Source organism: Periplaneta americana, chromosome 6 (genome assembly GCF_040183065.1).
Source record: "Periplaneta americana isolate PAMFEO1 chromosome 6, P.americana_PAMFEO1_priV1, whole genome shotgun sequence".
NCBI classification, from domain to species: Eukaryota; Metazoa; Arthropoda; class Insecta; order Blattodea; family Blattidae; genus Periplaneta; species Periplaneta americana.
The window spans coordinates 100,548,297-100,571,113 of NC_091122.1; the positions used below are offsets into that span (position 1 = coordinate 100,548,297).

The following is a 22,817-nucleotide window of genomic DNA, read 5'->3' on the forward strand; positions in this document are numbered from 1 at the left end:
TGCAGCTGGAAAGACAGAAGCTAGAGAATCACTCTGCATATACAAGATAGATTGATTTTTTTTAAAATTGTGTTATAATTATGAACGTGGTTTGTCACGTAAGTTATGACACATTTTATTTATAGAAGATAAGCTACCCTAGTATTTCATAATATTCAAAACATTAATTTCTAGTCTTTGCACATGACAAAGCCTGTATATTAGGTTGGTGCATAAGTTCGTAGCGTTTTTGTTCATCATCACAACACTGCGTTGTTAGGTAGGAGATTGTTTATCGTTTGTCATTTGTTATTTGAAGTGTTGTAACTTACTAGTAAATAGACTACACCTTGAATTTTGCGGATTTGTAGAAAGTTTGTGCCATTTGTGGGCTAAAGAAGTTGAAGTGTCAAATGGAAAGAATAAACATTATCATATCAACTATAAGTCTTCATATATTAGACCCCAGTGGATCTATTACAGTCTCGTGCCAGAGTTTTTTTTAGGAAAACAAACTCTTCCAAACATATTATTGAGTTTAATAGAGGAGCAAAGGCAGCGGAGGCGGCTCAGAATATTTGTGCCGTGTATGGGAAGAATGTCGTTTTAACACAACATCCCGTAGAGAAATTAGTGTCCAACCACAGGATATGATGTTATGCGTCTAGTGAGTTAAAGAAGATGTCGTGTACTAAAAATTGCTTCCCAGGAATGTCACCATAAGTACTGATATTTATTGCCAATAACTTAAACGCTTTGCGGCCGAAATTGAAGAAAAGCGACCAGGAAGACTGCATCAAGTGCTACTGCAACACCATAATGCATGCCCGCACTGCGCCAACATGACGAAAGCTTGGTTGGTAGGTGATTCCACTTCCCCCATATTGTCCCGATCTTACGCCCTCATATTTCCACCTTTTCCATTCTCTACCCAACAATCTTCAAGGAAATTCCTTTGATCATGAAAATGTTTTACAAACTTGGCTTGACGATTTTTTAACTCCAAACCAGCAGATTTCTTGAGACGCTGAATCAAAAAACTACCCCAGCGTTGGCAAAAAGTGATAGATAATGTAAGCGAATATATTACTGATTAATTTCTGTCCACCATTTATCTTAGGCCCTATATGAAAACTTTTGTTACAGCGAAAAAACGCTATGAACTTTCGTATCAACGCAATAAGACTGCAATTTCCTTCAATGCGTCATTCAATTATAGGTGTTGGCGTCAATTCCGGAGATTGGCTTCGGTTGCTGATTCCATGCGAAGCGTTTGACTCGAGAATCTAATGATATAATGCTTAATTTTGTTAAATTTGGTAAGTCCAGCCTTGAATGTGCAGGCCTATGTTTTTCATTTAAATTCTTAAAAAAAACATAATTAAAATAAAAATAAAACATAATAACATTCAAATTCGTTCAATATGCAAGATGAATACATACCATTCATGGCTGAATAATTGAATAATCTCAGTAGTTGGTTTATCAGTCCTCCAAACCTTCACTAACCCGTCAAGACTGGCGCTAATTAGTATTGGAGAGGTCAAGTGCAGATTGCTTACATCACTTTCATGAGCTGCCACTTGCTGAAACAACACCATATTTTCAACCAATAGGTCTATTGTCTTCCCTCAAAACAGACAATCTCATTCATAAGATAATAGGAATGGGTCTAAAGTAACAAAATGAACGTACATATTTTAAAACATGAAATTGCAATGAAAAGAAATTTTGACAGTGAAATAAATTCCATATAATGAAAGACAGATACACTCTAAACATAAAAATGTGCAAAGGTCTATTTTATTGGATTAAGATTTTCTTTCACTGGAAGTATCGTTAAATCGTAGTTTAATTTTATGTCAGCAATTTTAACGACGATATACAGAAAAATTATGTATATGGTGTCAAAAGGATTAATTTTGCCATTTACAAGGAAATATTTATTCTAGTATTCTATAAGAATAGGCGCCAACTTTGGTAAGAAGTTTTCATTTTCCTAAGTTATAGTACCTTGTCTCCCAGGAATATTAAATTCTGATTAACAATATTGTCTATAGGAAGGGCAAATATCCTTTGACTGTATATGAAAATCATTATGTTTAGAGTGAGCTCGGAAGAAAACAAGATCATATCTGTACATTACAGTGATATATTCCCTAAAATATTACGAAATTGTGAGATTGGATAAGAAAGTTACTAACCATTCTTATAGTTTGATTCTTGAAGTCATACAGTTTGATTTCTCCTTGTTGACATCCCGTATAAACAGAATTTTTGTTACCCTGAAGTTTCACTGATGTGATGGGATGGTCTTCAGTCATTGTGGCGATACAAAGAGTGGTACACACTTGAAAAACTGAAAGAGGCATTATACAGAGGTTTTCTTGACATCTACATTAATTCATTAATTTCATGCATTTTACCATCTCCTTATTAAAGGATTAAATCTAGGCCTACATACACTACTTTGTTTTCATGGGGTTTAAAATAGATTTGAATACGTTCGTCGTACTGAATACGATCCTCCCTATCCCTATTTCATGCAATTTTCGATATGTACTGAAAACTATCTGAATACAGAAGCTAAAGTTTCGAAAGAACATACCGTCGTTTGTTCCTGCAATAAATTCCTGTGTGACATATTTATCGCTTTTCAGATTTTTGCTCTATTAAATAAGCTAAATAGTGATACAGCAAATAATAAAATCTCCTACATGTTATTATATTTCTTTGTTTCGAAAATGTAAGAATTCACAGTTTCCTATGTACTGCTGCCATAAGAACAATAAATGTGTTTTTTTTCCTTTTGAAAAATTTTATGTTTTGCACATAGGAGTTATTGCAGGACGACGATATACCAGTATACCGGTATGTTGGTTAACATGTCATTGACATATTAGCATGTTGGTAACCCTGTAGATCCTAGCTATAATAATGTTGAGTTTTCTTAATGAAGCGCATGAAAACTTAATATTCTGGCTGTTACTGAAAAATGGTAATAATGGCTTTTAGGAAAATACAAAATTTATGTATTAATTACAATACGACTTTTCAACACACAATATTGGGCTCGCTTTTGATAAAACAGATGGCACATCAAATAAATAACGATCGTTCACACGGTTAACGTATTGAGATCGTTTTGAATACGATACTCGTTTTCATGCAATTCAATCCCTATTGAATAGGATCGGATCCCACTTTTTAGGTGTATCGATCCTGAGACTCAAATCGTTTTCAATCCCCGTTTTCATGAAAGTTTTAATACGGTAAACGTATTCAAATCGATTTGAATACTCCATGAAAATGTAGTATAATTTCATTACAATGTCTTCAAAACTTTTCCCCGACATCAAGACTTGTGAATATGTTAAAAAAACTCATTAAAACAATGAATTTTTATGTTAGCTGCACTGACAACCTGTGGTGGAGGTGGAGGTGAAACAACCTGTTAGTTCAAATCCACACTTCTATTTTTTTTTTATTTTAGAACACAATTGAAATTAAATTTAATTAACATTGAACTTATGGAGTATGGCACCTACCAATTTTGTAGACTCATTGTAACGTTAACCTTCAGCATTTTATATCGTGAAATAGTCAAGACAGATATCTTAATCCTTATCCGATTGTTTAATAAAGTGAAAATTAATTTTCCACAGTTCTGAGTATGAAAGTATTATTATATTATGGGTCCACATTATTAAACTAAACTCTTTAGGAAGCTATTTAATAAAAATACAAACCTTTCAATTGTTTATCTTTGCCAGCAGATGCTAAATATTCTTGAGAAGCGCTAATATCATTCACAGTGTCGACATGACCAAAGTATGTCTTGATTGTACTACAAGACGAAATGTCCCACAACCTAAATAAAAATTAAATCCATGTTGACACTGAACATAAAATCTGATAACAGTAGGCCTATATGTAGTTAGAAGCAATGTATCTTCTGGAAAATATGCAGATAATAATTTAAATAGTTCATTTATGATAATTAATATTATTAGAAGAAAGCTTTATTTACTCATAACTGAATTTATTAAGCTTCATAACTTTGTTATTTTAATCATTAGACAGTCGCGTGATTAGGCTTTCATAACGTGAGGTTAGCATGATGCTGAATTTCCTTCAGGAGTATGAATTGTTCTGTAGCAATGTGCAAAACTCAATAATTTCGTTTTAGGGGCATGTTTGCTTGCAATTTATATTGCACTAATCAGAAAGAAATAACTTACAAAACTCAAAGGGAATGAAGTTACAAATCAAATAAGATAAAGAAAGAAAACCGAAGACTACATTTAAACACCATCAGACGTCCCATAGAAATAATTTCACATTAAACAAACACTACGAAGTAGATTGTACATACTTTTTCACTATACAATGCTATTAAGATTAAGAAAAACTGTGAGAAATTTTTTCCACATAGAACATATAGAATTTTAGCAGAAATATAAGTTTTCAATGTCACAAATAAATTTCAGATCCATTAAATTTGAATGTACTAAGCTGTAGAAGATCTACCAACCGGAGAGATCGAACAAATTAACACTAAACATTATGGGTGCTATTCATAGACATTTCGCAGCATGCGCTACGAGCGTACTAAGCTAGCTCCGGCTATCCACTGGTTACTTGTACAGAATTCAAATCATATCCTATCGCTAACACTGGTTTATGAATACGAAAAACGCTGATCATCCACCGGAAGCCCGCGCTAAAAATGTCTATGAATACGGCCCTAAAATTTTAATAAATCTGTCGACGTTGTACCTAATAGATAAAGACACATAAATACACAAGCTTGAGAGAAACTACTGTAGTTGTCTCCAAAACATTGAGAAATAATAATAGTAGGTCTATTCCTAGTAGCCCAAACGAGAGAAAAGTCCCCTTTGTTTATTATTGCTAATTTCCAGTACAGTACGATCCCGCGCGGTTGAGCCAAAACAATTCGAAGAAGGTTATAATTTCCTTCTACTTCTTTGTCTCACAGAAATATAACATTTAATTTCCCTGAAATAGTCAGTTTTGGAATATGCGAATTATATCATGCGATTTGCAATTTCAATTTGTTTAAAATAAAAATAGGAATAAAATCGTCTCGACCGATTTTTAAGTCAACAACCGTTTTGTGCTATTCACCTCCTGTTTTCTACCTGTTGCGTAGCTTAAAAACGACATTATATAATAAGCTGGTAACACTACCACATTTTAATATATTATGATGGAGATTTTTAATTTGTCATTTAACGATGCTGTATCAAGCCCATTAAACAAAATACAAATGGAATTACTGTGTTATAAACTTTAGCATGTATGGTCAAATTGCATAAACTGTAATGGCACCGTCTTAAACGTTCCATCTGTGAAGTAATGTTTAGACCTACTCATATGTTCAATGTTCCATTCGTGGAGGACATTATAATTGTGACCAGATTTTCTCTATGGGAATCAAATGGAATAAATTGTTCACCTCTCAAAGTCTTATCAAATGGGCGATATTTCAAGATCTTGCAAATTTCTTACATTCGATGATCTACGTCGATTTTGTTGTTTATTAACAGTTCTTCGTAGGTTGTTTCTGGTTGACAGATTGATTAAAATCTCTTCTTTTGTACATTTTCCAGAAAGGGACGGATAATTCGGGAGGGCATTTCATTAGGATGTGCTTCCACAGTACACTTAATTACATTTAAAACATTCCTCACTTCAATGTTAACAGCACTAGTTTCATGGAGATGCTTATTTGTGCCATTTTTTATGATTATATTATTCAAATAAAAATTTGTGATGAATGTAGAATTACAGTGGGTCCTTTCTGTACACCTCTAATACCGCTTGTCTTTCTCCCTGTTAGCCGAATGTAAATGGTACATGAAACCGTCATACACCAAAATTTGTTTCTCCTTCTGTGAATCAATTAAATATGTCATACTTTTACTTTCAAATTTCGATTGAATTTAGAGACAACCAATTCCTAGTAAGACTCCTAACAATTACTACAATTAACTTAATTCACAAATTATGACTTTGAAGAGACTACCTACGGATTTTTTTTTTTTTTTTTTTTTTTTGACTTTGGATTATCTACCTATGGACTTTGATTCTGGACTACTTTGGACTATCTACCCATGGACTTCTTGACTTTAGACATTTTTTTCATATTTACCAAATTTCTATTGAACGTGAAAAGCTTTGAACATTTTGTCGACATTTTTCCTTGGATCAGAGCGTGGTGCCGACCACACCACCTCATTCTAGTGCCGAGGTCATGGAAAGCATGGGGCTCTACCACCATGCCCCCAAGTGCCTTCATGGCATGTTACGGGGATACCTTTACCTTTACCTTTACCTTTTAGGCTATAGTAACTCTGAATCAATCGTAAGTAATGTCATTAATTTCGAGGGATTATTCTTTGAGATATTTCAAACAAAAAAGTTTAATACAATTTTGCTCGTTTTTGCTTCCTCTTCCAGAAAAAAAAATATTTCGTATGAAACATTTCATAGTGTACTTCGGGAAAGTTTTTGAATTAACTCCCAATATGGTTTTCCCGAAACACGCTCTAAAATGTTTAATATGAAACAATTTTTATCTCGAAAAGGAAGCAAAACGAGCAAAGTTGTATCAAACTATTTTGTTTAAAATTTGAGCTCATACAATAATGCACTGATGTGCAAAATATCGGAGTAAAATATAATAATTTATTACACTATAGACACTAATATAACGCTCAATTATATAATTTCCTATATTTTTTGCCTTGCAGAAAACACATATACTTTAATATATCGGTTACAGCAACAATTTACAACACAATTCTCCAGACCCCTTGGTAATAGAACTATACAATTTAAAATTTATTATCTGGTAGCTCTATATTGGAACGCCAGGAAGTAAAATATGATCTAAAACCGCACGCCTAATGCTTGATTATAAAACAATGGAAATCCCTGGAATATATGTTAACATTTGGATTTAGATAAGTACTCTGAAAATTTATGAATTAGTTTTTAACTTTAGCCTATTCACTTGCCTTATTGTCTTGTCAGTGCTGCCTGTAAATATCTGGCCACCGTCTGGGTGGAAGGCCAGGCAAGTCACAGTGCTGCTGTGTCCTGACAACTGTGACTGTAGAGTGACAGAAGTGAGCAGAGAACAGAACTCAACATTGCGTCCTGGAACTGTGACGGCCATCATATGACCGCGGGTGTCACACGCAGTCACCCTTCTGGGCATGAAGCTGTGGAGCAAACATTTCATTTGTATTTGTTATAATGAAGCTGCATGTTTTTCATCTCTTCACTGGTTATTTATTATGCACTCCATAATCATTTGCGTTACTTGTTTTTGGTTGGCAAGAAATTAAATTCCTTTAGTCAACATGCTAGAAACAATAAAACAAAATTTCAAAACCACTACAAAGAAGATTCTCAAAACTAAACCATAATGATATGAAAGGAGGAAAACGTGGAGAAATGAAAAGCAGAGCTGGGAAGGGTCAATGAAGACCAAGAAAGAAATTCCCGCAGCTTCTTGTTACTACAGCGCCCTACACTTTGAGAGATAATAATAATAATAATAATAATAATAATAATAATAATAATAATAATAATAATAATAATAATAACAATAACCGTCATCACGACCACGGTTGCGTTTCTGAAATGCTCATGGATCTCATATTGCATTTGTGAAACAATAACCACCCATCCAGTACTGATATGCGATACACAGTTAGCCAAATATGAGTACTAAGTTTTGTGGACTAAATTGGTGTTAGAACAAGCTGTATTAGTGTATTTTTTTAGAACAAGGGGTAGAGATAGTGTAGAATGAGGAACCGGAATAAACAGCGCGATGTGGTCGGTTAATGCAAATGTAAAAATTTATCCACATCTCTATAATACGCAACCTACTTTCTGCGATGATCAAGTCATAGTCATTAATGGAATAAAATTCCTTTTTTCAGAACGAAAAATTACATTTGCTTGGCTCAAATTTCTGCACATTTAAAGGGCAAAACTAAAATTCTTTCAGTAATTTATTATCATAATACACTGTTCTTTTAAACTGACTGAACAGTTTGGGCATTAAATCAATGGCTTTCCCAGAACACGCTATGAAATATTTCATATAACATAATTTTTATCTCGAAAAGGAAGTAGGCCTAAAAGCGAGAAAATTGTTATTGAACTTTTTTGTTTAAAATATCTCAAAGAATAATCCTCTGAAATTAATGATACTACTTACGGTTCACTCTGTAAATAGCTCCAGAAGCTTCCTCCTTTTTGCAACGAAACGATTCAGAGCTCAGCTCCAATTCCACTGTAACTTACTGCCAAATATTCGGAATCATACGGTTCTTGCAGTAAAAGATCGGGGATATTTTTTAACGTATGAAACAAGTGAAACATTAATTTGGCCAAAAAGTAGAGCCACCCTCTTTTTGCAGGGTGTCCTTCAATTGAGATTGTATGGACACGTAATGTGTAATTAAACGAAAAAGTTCTCCATTGGATACCGCCTGGAAAAAGCATGTACTGTACTTGGATAGAATGAGGAACTAAATGCAGAGAAACACATGGACGATGAAAGAATGACTGGACCGTGACCTCTGGAGGGAAAAGGCAGTATCTTTTTGTTGATGAAAACTGTGAAGAACACCGAAATATGCCTGCGACAAGAATTTTTTCCTTGGTATAAGTTTCATCATGTATTTATAACTATCATTTAGTCTCTGTTTACGAAAGCCAGCTAACACACGATACCTCCATTCTGGTTGGATAGTCATGCACTTCTACACTTTGGCATGTGAGCGTGAGACCAGCAGCCGGCTGCTCGGTCTGGGTCCTTGAAAGGGCTGTATCGCCATGCATTATTATATTTATTATTATTATTATTATTATTATTATTATTATTATTATTTAGTCAAATGTTTCGCAGAAAATCAACTCCATAAAACATCTGTGATGTAGGCTTACTCTACCTTCCTACGTTCTATGGATATATTAGCATAATATTCCTGAAATTATGTTCGACTTTTGTATTTTTTCGAGTTTGCTTGAATAAAAAATAAAAAAGAGGTAGTTTTCACAAAAGTGATAAAGAGAATAATAAGAAAACCAAATACATAATTAAATTCTTCTTCTTCCTCTTTCTAAATAAGGGAGTAGAGTGTAGATTGTTACTGAAGCACTTAGGCACAAATTGCCCATTGTGCACTCCATTTACTAGAAATCAACCCAACCAACTTTGTGATGCTGCTGGGTTTTATTTCCTGAAATTCTTCGGGAGACATGTGTTTCTCCAGATATCGATATCTGATGTGGTTTAGACCTGGACAATCCAGCAATTATGAGGTGACGACTCAACATTTATCCCACAATCACTGCTAGCTAGGTCATCAGTGAGGCCCAATATGTGTAGAAATTTTTCTGCTTGAAAGGGTAGTAAGTGAAGTTAATCTTTTCTCCATGGAATATCTCAATGCAAGGTCGAAAAGTTAACAGAGCAGGCCTGGGTGCTATTAGCTCAATTGAGTCACTACAGATTTCCCCTTAACTCCCCCCACTTCACCTTCTTCGGCTTAGACGAGGGACCGGCAGTAAGCACTGCTCAGTGACGGATTGCATAATAGCTTTTACGAAATTTCGCTCTCGCTGGCCGCCTGAAATCCATCACTGATGCACAGTGCCGACTGTGCGTTTGTTTATAAGGCAGTGTAAGCGAAAATGACATAGGCGGGGGTTTCAGAGTTCCGTTCCACTTCTCCGTTGCGCCCAGGGTTGCAATAGACAGCGTTTCTCAAACTATGGTCCGCGGACCACCTGTGGTCCCCGAGGTCTGCCCTTGTGGTCCTTCAAAAAGGACAGAATAAAAAATAAATTCAAACGAATTGCGTATCACACTATAGCTGAAAATCTTAGACTTTGGAAATTACACATGGCAATCACCTTTCACTTTTTCTCTCAGCATTGGCATTTTATGAAATTTATTACCCTACCTGTCTACCGATTTCCCACTCTACTCTCAGCAACAAAAGAGAAATTTAAAGCACTATGAACGTAGTGTTTCTCGCCATCTTTTCCTTGCACATCAGCTGCTGACATGTGGCTAAGCACATTGGCATATCATCTAAATGTATTCTCAAAACTAAACGAACTAAATCTCTCTCTACAAGGTAATTCTTTGACTGTTCTCAATGCACATGAGAAAAAAGTGTTCGAGGGAAACTTAGTTTGTAGGTCAGTTCCGTAAAACAGAGGATTTTTTCACTATTTCTAACCCTAGAGCCTTTTTTTGTTAAAATGATCTCGTTATTGGAAAAGAATTATGCAATGTCATATGTTCGCATCTCGAAACTCTGAAGTCACAATTTGAAACTTATTTTCCAAGTAAACATGACGAATTTTCATGGGTTCGTGATCCCTTTCATTGCGATATTGAAAATAACAAACTTTCATTGAGTGAAAGAGAACAGTTAATTGAACTCTCGAATGACATCAGACTTAAAATGAAATTCCAAGAGGAAGATATGGTTAATTTCTGGACCTCATCACAAGTGAAAAGAGAATATAGTGAACTGTACAATGGCGCTTTACAGATTATAATTCAGTTTGATTTTACGTATCTTTGTGAGAAAGGGTTTTCATCACTAACACTAATAAAAGCAAAGTCCCGAAATCGACTCGATGTATGTAACGATCTCCGACTTAAGCTTACCAGTATAAATCCAAATATAGAACAACTGTGCAAGAATCGGCAGGCTTATCCATCTCATTAATGTGAGTACCAACATTTATTTTCTTTAGTTAATAAGATCAAGATTATCCAAATTCTAATAGCCATGATTTATTAAAAAAAACGAAAATGAATTGTTTTCTATTAACATTAACTTAATTAGTAAATATTAATATAAAATTAAAGGAATTAAATTAACTTTAATTAATTAATTCTGTTTTAAAATATAAATATACTGGTATTAAAATATGCAACAAAAATGATAAATTTTCTTTCGAAGGAAACAAGAGTAAGATGGTCCGCGGAACTGTTCTGACTTAAAAAAGTGGTCCCCACTTCAAAAAAGTTTGAGAAACGCTGAGCATTTCATTAACGTAACCCAGATGATATAGCCCTACTCAACCACTAGTGTTGTTCTCTTTATAATCTTACCTAGTAGTGATGGTGAATATTAAGTGTTTCTGCAAGTAGATTTCTTTAATCTTTTTAGAGCCCGGAAGTTGAGAAGACTTCATAAGCTGCAGGAGAACAGCTTTGTTGCCGGGTATGTGTTCTACTGAAGAGGAAAGGCGACTGCTCTCATCTGAATCACGGCGAAGCAAGCTTGACTTCCTCTGGGTCTGTTGACAACCAAATTGAAAGCGCAGTGAAGAAGATTAAGTAATTAGACTAGCTAGGCATTTATTAACTGAAGTAGTCCCAATACCGCACTGTATGCTGATAAGGAAGACGATCAGAATAGATAAAAGCTAGCTGGAAAGTGTTATAACCAGGACCGTTTTTTTTTTTAGCGATGAACTCTAAATGTGGCTGAGAGATGCACTATGAAATATATATGCAGGTTTATTATAAAATATGACTAATTTATGACAGTAAGTTTGTCGCGATTTTTCGAAAAAAAAAATTGGCTGTTTCTGCGAAAAATCCTCATTTCTGCGATAAAACTGAAAAAAGGCATTTACTTTTCAATTATTTTAAAGAAATTCAGTATATTAGTTTTGAAGATGTCAGCTGCAAAACAATACGAAGACAAGTTATTTGGGAATTCTATTATTCTGCGCTATGTATGTTAAAAATAAAATAGAATGTCGTGTATATAAGATTATTGCTATTTAAGGTTGTGTATGAGTGTATGTCAATGACCTTACATGTTGAGAAAAATAATAATCGCAAAATTTTCATGAAATTAGTCGCATTATTAACCAAAATTACGATATTTAATTTATTTTTTGCGAAAATTTTGAGAAATTTTTCACAAAAAAAAACTGGCTCTGGTCATAACTTCTTAATCTCGGTCATAGTACGCACAAAAAAGAGACACACTTAAAATGCGCACAGATAAGCAGTAATTAATAATAATAATAATAATAATAATAATAATAATAATAATAATAATAATAATAAAATTCACAGAATATGTATTATATGTCTTTCTAGTGTTAAATTTTACCGTATCTGGTTAACATGTTTCAGCCTGTTATGAGCCATCTTGAGAACTGGTTGGTGCTAGTCTTGGTGCCTTTTGCTTGTGTTTCCTGTGAGGGTGTGTTTGTGTAGTGTAATGTGGAGTAAAAGGGTGTGTGTGTTCTGAAACTGAGTTGTGTGTTGAGAATTTCATTTGGATGTGTTTTTGTGTGTCTATATATTTCGTATTATTCTAGTGTGTTTAGTTTCTGGCTTTTTGGTTGAATATGTAGAATTTCCATGTCTGTGTTTATGTCTCTGTAGGTGTGGTTAGCACTTGTAATGTGTTCTGTATATGTGGAAGTGTTTTGTAGTTTTCTTATGGCTGTGAGGTGTTCTTTGTAACGTGTTTGAAATGATCTGCCTGTCTGTCCTATGCAGAAGTTGTTGCAGGTGTTGCATTTGAGTTTGTGTACGCCTGTGTGGTTGTATTTGTTTGTTTGTGTTGTTTGTGTGTTGAGATGTTTTTGTAGAGTATTATTTGTTCTGTATGCGATGTTGTAATTTAATTTCTTGAATGAGGTTGCAATCATGTGTGTTTTTGTTTTCGTATATTAGTGCGATGTATTTTTTGTATTCTTGTGTTTGTATTGTATTATTATGCTTTATGTGATTATGTTTTGTCTCTCTTATTATGTTGTCTATTATGTTAGGGTTGTATGCGTTTTCTTGTGCTATGTATTTGATTGTGTTTAGCTCTTCTTTGTAGTCTTGTTGGCTCATTGGTATGTTGAGTAGTCTGTGTACCATTGTTCGGAATGCAGCTTGTGTTGTGTTGGGTGATCGGATGTTTTGTGTATATATATATCGAATTTACGGAAAACAATGTAGTATTTTATAGTATAAAAAACAGAAAAAAATGTTTTTCAAGAATTTTTGCCTACCGGGTCCCCTTAACTAATTTACTGCAACCAGTTACCTGGTAGTTCAAATATGACAACATAAAAACTGTAGCCTATGACTCCAGTATTGTATGTTTGAAATGGATCGAGTGATTACCCGTTAACTTTTTTTTTTCAGAAAAAAAAAAGCACTGCTTCGACGTATCTGCATAATAATCTGATGCAGTCAGAGATAACAAATCAAATTTTAGTGTTCAATATGAGAATTACACAGAATGTAAGGAAGTATAAATTCTATTTGTTCCCGTGTAATATTGTTGACTAATGTAATCAATTGTGGAGATGAACCGATTGTTTGTTGTTGCTAAGACAACAAATTTTATTCACATTCTACATCACAGAGTTTGAATGCTAATATTATGGTATTGCTAACATTGAATATTGCTCAATTCGTTTCATCTTCAAAGATGGAATTGGACTCTCGAGACTACGTTGCATTGTCTTGTTATTGGCTCAATCATTTTGTTTTCTGGCAAATTGAACTTCATGGATTGAAGCAATTAATCTTCTGATTCTACGTCGTTGAAGGTACATTTATGTGAGCATATTGTGAATGATTGTGTTTGATGATGTTTTGCAGCTTATATACGAATGTTAAGTTTAGGTTTCAGTTTGTATTATATAAGGTATTGTAGTTAAAGGGTAATTTGAACTACTGCTGACGTTAAACTAAACCAGAGTCATCTTTTATGTTCAGCAGTAATGCGTCGTTGTCGATCAGGCTAGATCTAGTAGCGACAGAACACTACTAAGAAATTAAAATATTGAAATAAAACATAAAAAATGAATTATGAAACAATGAACGAAAATTTGGCCTTATATTAATATTATTTTCACAACCCACAATTTCTTTATCTTTGCGTTCAACCTCGAAATCTATGATAGATACTGGTGTAGACACACGAATTTAACACTTTCCAAAAAAATTAGCACAATCGGTTGGAATTTATAGATTTTATTAACGTTTATGCAAATCGCATTTTCTTGATTAAAAATTACAAATCCCAACAGATTCTTCTAATTTCTTAAACAAATGTTAAATTTATATGTTAGCATGCATATCTATCAAAAGTTTTATGGTCCCATGCGGAGAAACATAAGTTTTTCTTTGTGTATATCTACGAAATGGGAAAGAAAGACTAGAAGAAAATCAAATCAAAGAAGACATTGAAAACAAGCTTGCAGGGAAAGAGAACAGGGAAGACAACGGTACAGACACATTAAAAATGAATGCCATTCTGCCTAAGAATAATAGTGTTTTGCAAAAATTCTGATTAAATTATATATATTAATATAATGCCAAATTTTAATTTAGCTACTTTGTATTTTTTACTATATTTCAAACTTGCTTCCTATAATGTATGCATTTTGGACGTGTTAGCCTATACACTTGAGTGTAATTCTTAGAATTTATGCTATGTGCATATTTAAGTAGAACGTTACCTTCATCTTACCTCTAAGAATGCAATATCATTGTGAAGTTTGTCTTTCATCTTCCTCTCGCTCATTACATCTTCTATCATTGCAGCCCAATAACCATTCACCTTTTTTGCCTTCATTGCAGTTTCCTCATCAAGTAGTTTTACTATTGATCTGTTTACTGTCAATGGTAGTATTTGAACCTATAAATAATGCATTAGAAACTTTGAAATCGTATAAAATGCAGCATGAACTATAAATTTATATACTCTTTAAAAGTACTTCATATATTCTTAAATAAAAAATATATTCTAAAATATTTTGACATAGAACTACTGTACGTCCTTCTCCTCACTCAGTATGGGGGATAACTTGGAAATTTGATCATCGCATAAAAATGCAACTCCAACTTCGACTCCTTCTCATTCTCCTTGTATTCCGCTGTTCTTCTCTTCGCCCTGCTTTCCTTTCCTTCGCCCTGCTTTCCTTTTCTTCGACCTGCTATCCTCCTCTTCTAATTGTTTTTCCATTCTTCCCCCTTTTCTCCTTACTTTCTATGGATTACCCTCGTTATCCTTGCTTTTCCCTCGTTCTCCTTGTATTTCATTTATTCTCCTTCACTTCCCCTGTTGTCCTTGTCTCTCCATTCATTGTATTTTTATTTCTCTTGTCTTACCTTTATTCTCCTTGTCTTCCCCTAGTCTCTCTCTTTGTAATCCCCCTTATTCTCTCCTTGTCTTCTCCTTACCCTCGCCTCATCTTCCCCTTACTCTCGCCTCGTCTTTCCTTTACTTTTGCCTTGTCTTCCCCTTACTCTCTCCTTGTCTTCCCCTTAACTCTTCTTGTCTGCCACTTAACACTCTTTATCTTCTCCTTACCCTCTCCTTGTCTTCCCCTTATCCTCTCCTTGTCTTCCCCTTACTATCTCCTTGTATTCCTCTTGCTCTTCTTGTCTCTGTCTTCCCCTTTGTTCCTTTGTCTTTCCCTGACTCTCCTCGTCTTCCCCTTTATTCTCCTTATCTTCCCCTTTACTCCTTGTCTTTCCTTTACTCTCCTTGTATTCCCCATTTTTTCTATTCTTCCCTTTTCTCCTTGTATTCATCTTGTTCTTATTTCATTTCTCCCACCACCAACGTAAGGATATGGAGCACCTGTCACCAAAAGAACGCACCCACACGTACTTGTACATAAAGATATGAAGCATAGTGAAGGTGTACACCTGTCGATTTTTGCTACAATTGAGACATTTTTAAGGTTTTAGATCCTCTCAAGCATTATTCAATAATTTTGTGGGAAGAATTTTCATTCATTTTAAAATGGTAATAATACTACTACTACTAGTATACGTGATTTATTTAACTAAGATTTCAATTGTAGATGTTACTTATCGTCGAAATTCAACGTATGTGAGAAACGGTTGACAAATTTTATATGGAGTCATCTATTACGGACAGGATTTTTTCACGCACAGTAATTGTCCACAAGTGTTCTTCATTCCCGGAGAAAACCGTGTTAAGAATTGTATCGCAGTATAAAATCCATCATTTTATGTTGGGTTTGAACCCACGAACCACGAAGCAAACGTTATAGAAGACAACAATGAAAATTGTAATTAACTTAATGGATAAGGTGATTCAGGTCTTAGTATTTTGGCACTTCTAATTTGGTACTTACGAACAGTTTCTGCTGCTATCGTCTGTGCTAATAAGTGTCAGGCGACAGGCATGTGAAGTGGTAGCGAGCGAGACTAGTCATTCGAGGCTGCGGGCTTCAGTCTGTCTTGAGCAGGTACCTGGTTTGGTTTTCCTGAACTATAAGACGAAAGTCAGGTAATGTCACGGCGAATACTCGGCCTCGTCTCGTCAGATAACACATAGGCTACTTTCTCATTATACGTTTACGTGTTTCGCAACAATTAATTACCTTTATCACATTTCGTAAAATTAAAATTAAAATTATATTTTATTTAACGACTCTCGCAACTGCCGAGATTATATCAGCGTCGCCGGTGTGTAGAAATTTTGTCCTGCAGGAGTTCTTTTACATGCTAGTGAATCTAGTGAGTGAGCCTGTTGCATTTAACCACACTTAAATGCCATCGACCTGCGCCGGGATCGAACCCGCAACCTCGGGCACAGAAGGACCGCCAAAGCAGACGCCCGTAACTGTCTATCGTCAGCCTGGGGTTCCGGCGCAGCTGCAGAGCAGGTTAAAATTTAGGACTAGCCCATTCAGCTCGGGTTTTATAAGCCCAGTCCAGGCAGGACCCGAGAAAGCCTGCCTGTGTGCTCGTATTGTAGAGTGACTTGCATTCAGGTCTCATGGTTATCATGAAACAGTACTATTCTGAAATCTAAGTTCGTTGGCTATTTAGTCACTTCAAAAAATCTGGATTTTCTGATAAAATACGGCAGAAAATTCTTGATTAAAGTAAAATAGTTTTACAATTTATTGCATTACAGAATTTAATAAAATAATCAGATAAATATTATACATTTGATTTTCCTGCAAAGTGTATGTGACTCAACAAAATAGTAACATTTCTTAATTTGTGACTAGTTAAAAAAAGGGGGGAAAGGAAAGGAGAAGAGGGGAGGGGAAGGGACGGGACGGGAAGGGAAAGAAAAGAAAAGGGGAAAGGAAAATTATGGGGAGAGGAAAGAAAAGGAAAATGGAGAGGAAAGGAAAGGGGAAAAGAAATGAAAGATGAAGGGAAAGGAAAGGAAAGGAAAGGAAAGGAAAGGAAAGGAAAGGAAAGGAAAGGAAAGGAAAGGAAAGGAAAGGAAAGGAAAGGAAAGGAAAGGAAAGGAAAGGAATATAGTAGAGCCATCTTCAGTTACAAGTCGGAGCATGCGTACGTTTGGCAACGCTGAGCGGAGGCAAGGAAGGAGGCGAAATACAACTCGAAGTTTGACATTATAGTGCTTTGGTTTCGTTGTCACGTGTACATTTTTTTATTTAATTTGTAAAAAGTAAGTGGATATATCAAAATTCAAAGTATTGATGTACCACGTAATTTATTATGGAATCCGAAATGGTATTTTATTTAAGTTTCAGAATACTGCGTAAGTACTTACATACAAGACTGTGCCACTTAAAATAACAAACAAATTAAAATCTTACGTGTTTGATAGTACAAGGATAAATAAATAAATGCATAAAGAAATGTTACTTGTACCAAAAATAAATAATTCAGTAATGCAATACCGTATTCAAATTAATCAACCAATATGTAGATAGTAAACTGACAATGTTTTGCCGCTTTACAATGTTTCAATTGCATAGCCTAGTTTCCAGCTAAATATAGCGTAAATAGTGAATATAAACAAGATCTGTCAAATAGTTTATTACAAATTGTTATAAATAGCCAACCGGATGGCATGCCCAAAACTATTTTTTCGTTACTGGGATTAAACAGTTGAAAACTTGTATTTATGAAAAACATCTCAGAATATACTTCTTTGTTGCGCCACATTTCGTTTTCTGGTGACAAAGTGATAGTATCACCTTTAATTTGGAATTTGCACTCATATTGGTATATAGGGAGGAAGTCAAATAACCTCGCAGATTGAAAGGGACGATAAGGCACACTTAAATGAATAGAAAACCTATATTACGTTTTGTGATTAAATGTACGGTTAATTAGAAAATTAAGTTGGAAGTTTCAGCAGAGTGGCAACATCACTAGTAACACACACTCCTCGTAATACAGATGTAAGCGGCCAACGAACCTGATCTGTCTCCATAGGTGAGCTACTCTTTGGCTAGGACGTTGCAATCTGTTCGCATCGTTCAGTGGCTTGAAATTAGTGGTTTTAAAATTAAATTTACACGAAAATCGAGCACACTATTGAAATACGCCAGAGGGATAAATTACTCTCTATTAGATTTCCTATCGATAGGGACAAAAAGCCACGATCCTACTCGCAATAGTTACTGAATAAAAGAGTGTTAAACATTTGAAAAATGTGCAAGGTTATTTCACTTCCAACCTGTTTACGTGCGTGTGTACAAAACACAAAATATTCGTACTTACCATATCGACATTTTCATCTTGGCTCTCGCTCCTTCCGCGCCGCATTTGTCCCTTTTTCTCTTTCTCCCATTTGTCAACTTTTCCTCTCTTCGCCTGTTCCTTCAAGGTGGCTATTGCATTCCTCACTTCTCTCAGTTTTTCATTCCGTATATTGAATTTCTCTTTGAACTCGTCTTTCAACTGCATTTCCTCATGTGTCACATTCTGGTCATCTTTTTCTTTTCAATTCAGAATAAAATATCTTTACTTTTTTGTTGTACACAACATTTTTCTAAACATTGAGATCATGAAAAAGAAATGATTTCAAAATTTTTACGAGACATAAGGTTTTGTTTTCCGAATCCCTGACATAAAAACTGGTGTAACGAAGATGACACATACTTTCACGTGTTTCGTATTTAAAGTTCCTTTATCATACTGCGAATTATATTACGTCATTTTATTTATTTTTTGGACGATCATGCTTTTTTTCCTACTTACCATTTTTGTTTACATACATGGTTCGCGAACAAAAGAAATCACAGGGCTGTTATAACTTAAATGATAATCGTCCAAAAATAATATTCCGTACACATGCGTTAAGTGCTTAACAGAATCTCGGAAACTGAAATGATTTTTTTTTTTTTTTAACCGATTCCTCTGTTCTATTATAATGAAATTACCACACTTGTATCGCAATATATAGTGACATCAAAAACTTTTTCCTTACATTTTTATTGTATCTTGTTTTTGACTATATCATGCAGGCTTTGCTTTGGCTTAAGTTTTAGTTGCCATGGTAATATTTTACACTGCAAAGATACAATCACGACATAGTTAAAATGCAAGGAAAAAGTTTTTGATTATTATTATTATTATTATTATTATTACTATTATTATTATTATTATTATTATTATTATTATTATTATTATTACTGCACTATTATTCGATAGTAAGAAGATGAACTTCTGTACTCTGGATCGCACACAAATGACGTTCTTTGTAATCCTAAAAGCTAGCCATTTAACTACATTATTAAATTGTGCAGTTTAATTGATGCATAGACAAAGTATATTATTATGTCTCGTGACGAGAATATTGTACGAAATGGAAATATAAAAATTGGAAATTTATCCTTTGAAGAGGTGGAAAAATTCAAATACCTGGGAGCAACAGTAACAAATATAAATGATACTCGGGAGGAAATTAAATACAGAATAAATATGTGAAATGTCTGTTATTATTCGGTTGAGAAGCTTTTATCATCCAGTCTGCTGTCAAAAAATCTAAAAGTTAGAATTTATACAACAGTTATATTACCGGTTGTTCTTTATGGTTCTGAAACTTGGACTGTCACTTTGAGAGAAGAACATACGTTAAGGGTGTTTGAGAATAAGGTGCTTTGGAAAATATTTGGGGCTAAGAGGGACGAAGTTACAGGAGAATAGGAAAGTTACACAACACAGAACTGCACGCATTGTATTCTTCACCTGACATAATTAGGAACATCAAATCCAGACGTTTGAGATGAGCAGGGCATGTAGTACGTAGGGGCGAATCCAGAAATGCATATAGAGTGTTAGTTGGGAGGCCGGAGGAAAAAAGACCTTTGGGGAGACCGAGACGTAGATGGGAGGATAATATTAAAATATATTTGAGTGAGGTGGGATATGATGGTAAAGACTGGATGGATCTTGCTCAGGATAGGAACCAATGGCGGGCTTGTATGGAGCAGCAATAAGCCTCCGGGTTCTATAAAAGCCAGTAAGTAAGTAATTGATGCATACAAGATGGGAGGTGTTCAATGGCAGTCCTTTTAAGGTACGAATTTTCAACATACTGTAGTATGAATGAAAAATTTTGTAGCATGTTGTACATTTATTTGTTACTATTGCTCAAAGATGTTTAAGTTACAAAATAAAGTTATATGCAGAAATGAAGAACCTAACGAAGAGGATTTTTAATGTGTTTTGGATGAACGTTGTAACCCCTTTTCTTATAAGTATAGGAGTAAGTTAATTTACACCAGACTTTTTAATAAATAAATAAAATTTGTTTTGTAGTGGACATAAAGTGTTGCGGACTTAATGTACCTGGAACAAAAAAAAAAATATAGACTAAAATTTGTGTGAACAAAAATTTAAAATGGACTAAAAATACAGGGATGAAAAGTAGTGTACGATATTGACGAGGACAAAAAAATGGACGAAAATAATAAGTGGACAATAAAGTTAATTGGACAAAAATTACATTGGTAAAAAAAGTAATGGACGAAACGTCTGGAAATTGTCGGAAACATCAGATTTCCGGGCCTATATTTATTATAAATTTTTGCCTCGTTTCATTGTCCTCTATTCACCCCTGCAGTTTGTATTTATAATTATGAAAGACCGTGTGTATGTATATATACACAAATTATTACAATATATAGTTAGCTATTGAATGCAAATTAGTATGTTAAAATTAATTGAATATAAGCAGTATAATTAATAAGTACATGAAATGCCTTTCTTTCGGGATTAGGACTATAAAGAATGCCTTTTATGAGCGATCCAAAAAAGTTGAAGTTCATCTTCTTATTCAGGGTGTAAGAGGTAAGTGCCATTATTTTAACTGATTGTTCATGTCATAAGATAGAAAAAATGTCCTCAATTTTTTTCTAATTGCAATATTTAACTAATTATTAAAGTTTACAATATTAGGCGTTTGGCAACGTTGTTGGATGGGGAGGAAGGAGTTTACAAGTACACAGTACAGCTCAAGTGGATACAAACGGTACAAAACAGATGCTCTGTTCTATTGCAGGGGGGGCCGTTGTTTACATAAAACGAGCAGCAAATACAAATTTTGAATCTCGTTAATAGAACATTATGGTAAATTTCCATTTTATTTAACAATATTGCTCCATTTTTATTGTACGTCTCAAAAGTAAACAATAATGGTTTTCTGCACAAAATCACACGAACGTTTTTTCTAATGCAACATTATAATCTCTCCCGCTTCCGTAAAGCAGTTACATTTTTAAAGAAATTTCTGTTAGTGTGATTTTCGAAACGAGGTAAGAGACTCGTAGTTTCTAATAATTGTTGAGGAACCGCTACGAAAGTTCGCCGATTTGGTAACTTTCATTGAGGAAAACTTTGACGGTACATCTTCTTGCCTCACTTGAATTACGACGACTTTCTCCATAAATTAATAACATATGATATTCCTAAACTGTGAATGACATTGTAAGTTGTTTATCGAATACTTGGTACCGAACTGTCGTCCGCTCGGCAGTAGACCTATGGACAGGGAGCTTGAACTCAGCTGACATGTACAGTTTCCCTAGAAAAGGATGAGACGATTGAATATTCCTAAGTCTCAGATGTAAGACACTGCGCATGATCAGAGACCAGAGCACTGATACACAAGATAACGAATATTGAGTTACTTAAATTCAGGCTATTTGATTTGTTACTAGCATCGTTCCGAAATTCACTTCAAAAACTGCAAAAAATATATTAATATTGCGTAAATAAAAGGTAAATATATACATAAATCGTGTAGTTAAATTAACACTGGACCTTCATGACTAGATCGACACTCCGCACAGAAAGGAAAGCTTTCGTGTCGTTTCAATAGCTCAGACGCTAAGACTTCTGCGTGTTGTGTAGAAGAGTGCGAGTTCGATTCCTCGTCTACACAACTATTTTTTTTGTCTAAATAACTTTGAAATAGCTAAATAACGTTGAAATAGAGTTTTAAAAAGTCCTCAGATTAAGTGTTAATCATCACAGACAATACAAAATTACAAGTTATAATATTATAAACGTTAATCTAATGAATGCATTTATACATACACACACATACAATGTAAATGCATATATATTAAAAACTAACAATTAAAATGAAATTAAAAAATATTCCTAAGCCACACAGACACACTTTTATAAAGGTTTAGAGTCCTTAGGCTATGTCATTTGTTGAGTAATTATTACAATATTTTATTAGTAGCTTTCCCATATGTGTAAAAAATGCACTCGCACAAAAACAATTTTTGTTAAAAGTGTGGCTTTGGATTATTTCATTCTCACCCCTTCAGTTGATTTGAACTATTTTATCTACGTGTTTGCAATAGTGTTTAATTTAATGTGAATTCAATTTTATTCATGTTATGATTGAACGAAAAAGCACTTTTGCAGTTATTGACCAATTACATATATTAATACTAATTATTAAATGCATCTGTTAAGTTACCAATTGCAGTATCTTTTGCAAAATCTTGAATGTTTAATTTGTTAA

At 34.3% G+C, this 22,817-nt stretch overlaps 1 protein-coding gene across 1 annotated transcript in view; it reads right to left on the minus strand.

Moving 5' to 3' along the window:
* LOC138702257 (F-box/WD repeat-containing protein 10-like) overlaps nt 1–18,801 on the minus strand; it is a 35,981-nt gene extending 17,180 nt beyond the window's left edge. The window contains exons 1-5 of the mRNA XM_069829841.1: nt 18,554–18,801; nt 14,553–14,720; nt 11,165–11,352; nt 7,022–7,232; nt 1,423–1,565 (exon numbers count right to left, since the gene is read on the minus strand). Of these exons, the coding sequence (XP_069685942.1) occupies nt 1,423–1,565; nt 7,022–7,232; nt 11,165–11,352; nt 14,553–14,720; nt 18,554–18,739 (896 nt within the window). The 5' untranslated portion in view covers nt 18,740–18,801. The remainder of the gene's footprint in view (nt 1–1,422; nt 1,566–7,021; nt 7,233–11,164; nt 11,353–14,552; nt 14,721–18,553) is intronic.
* Nucleotides 18,802–22,817: the final 4,016 nt, after the last annotated feature.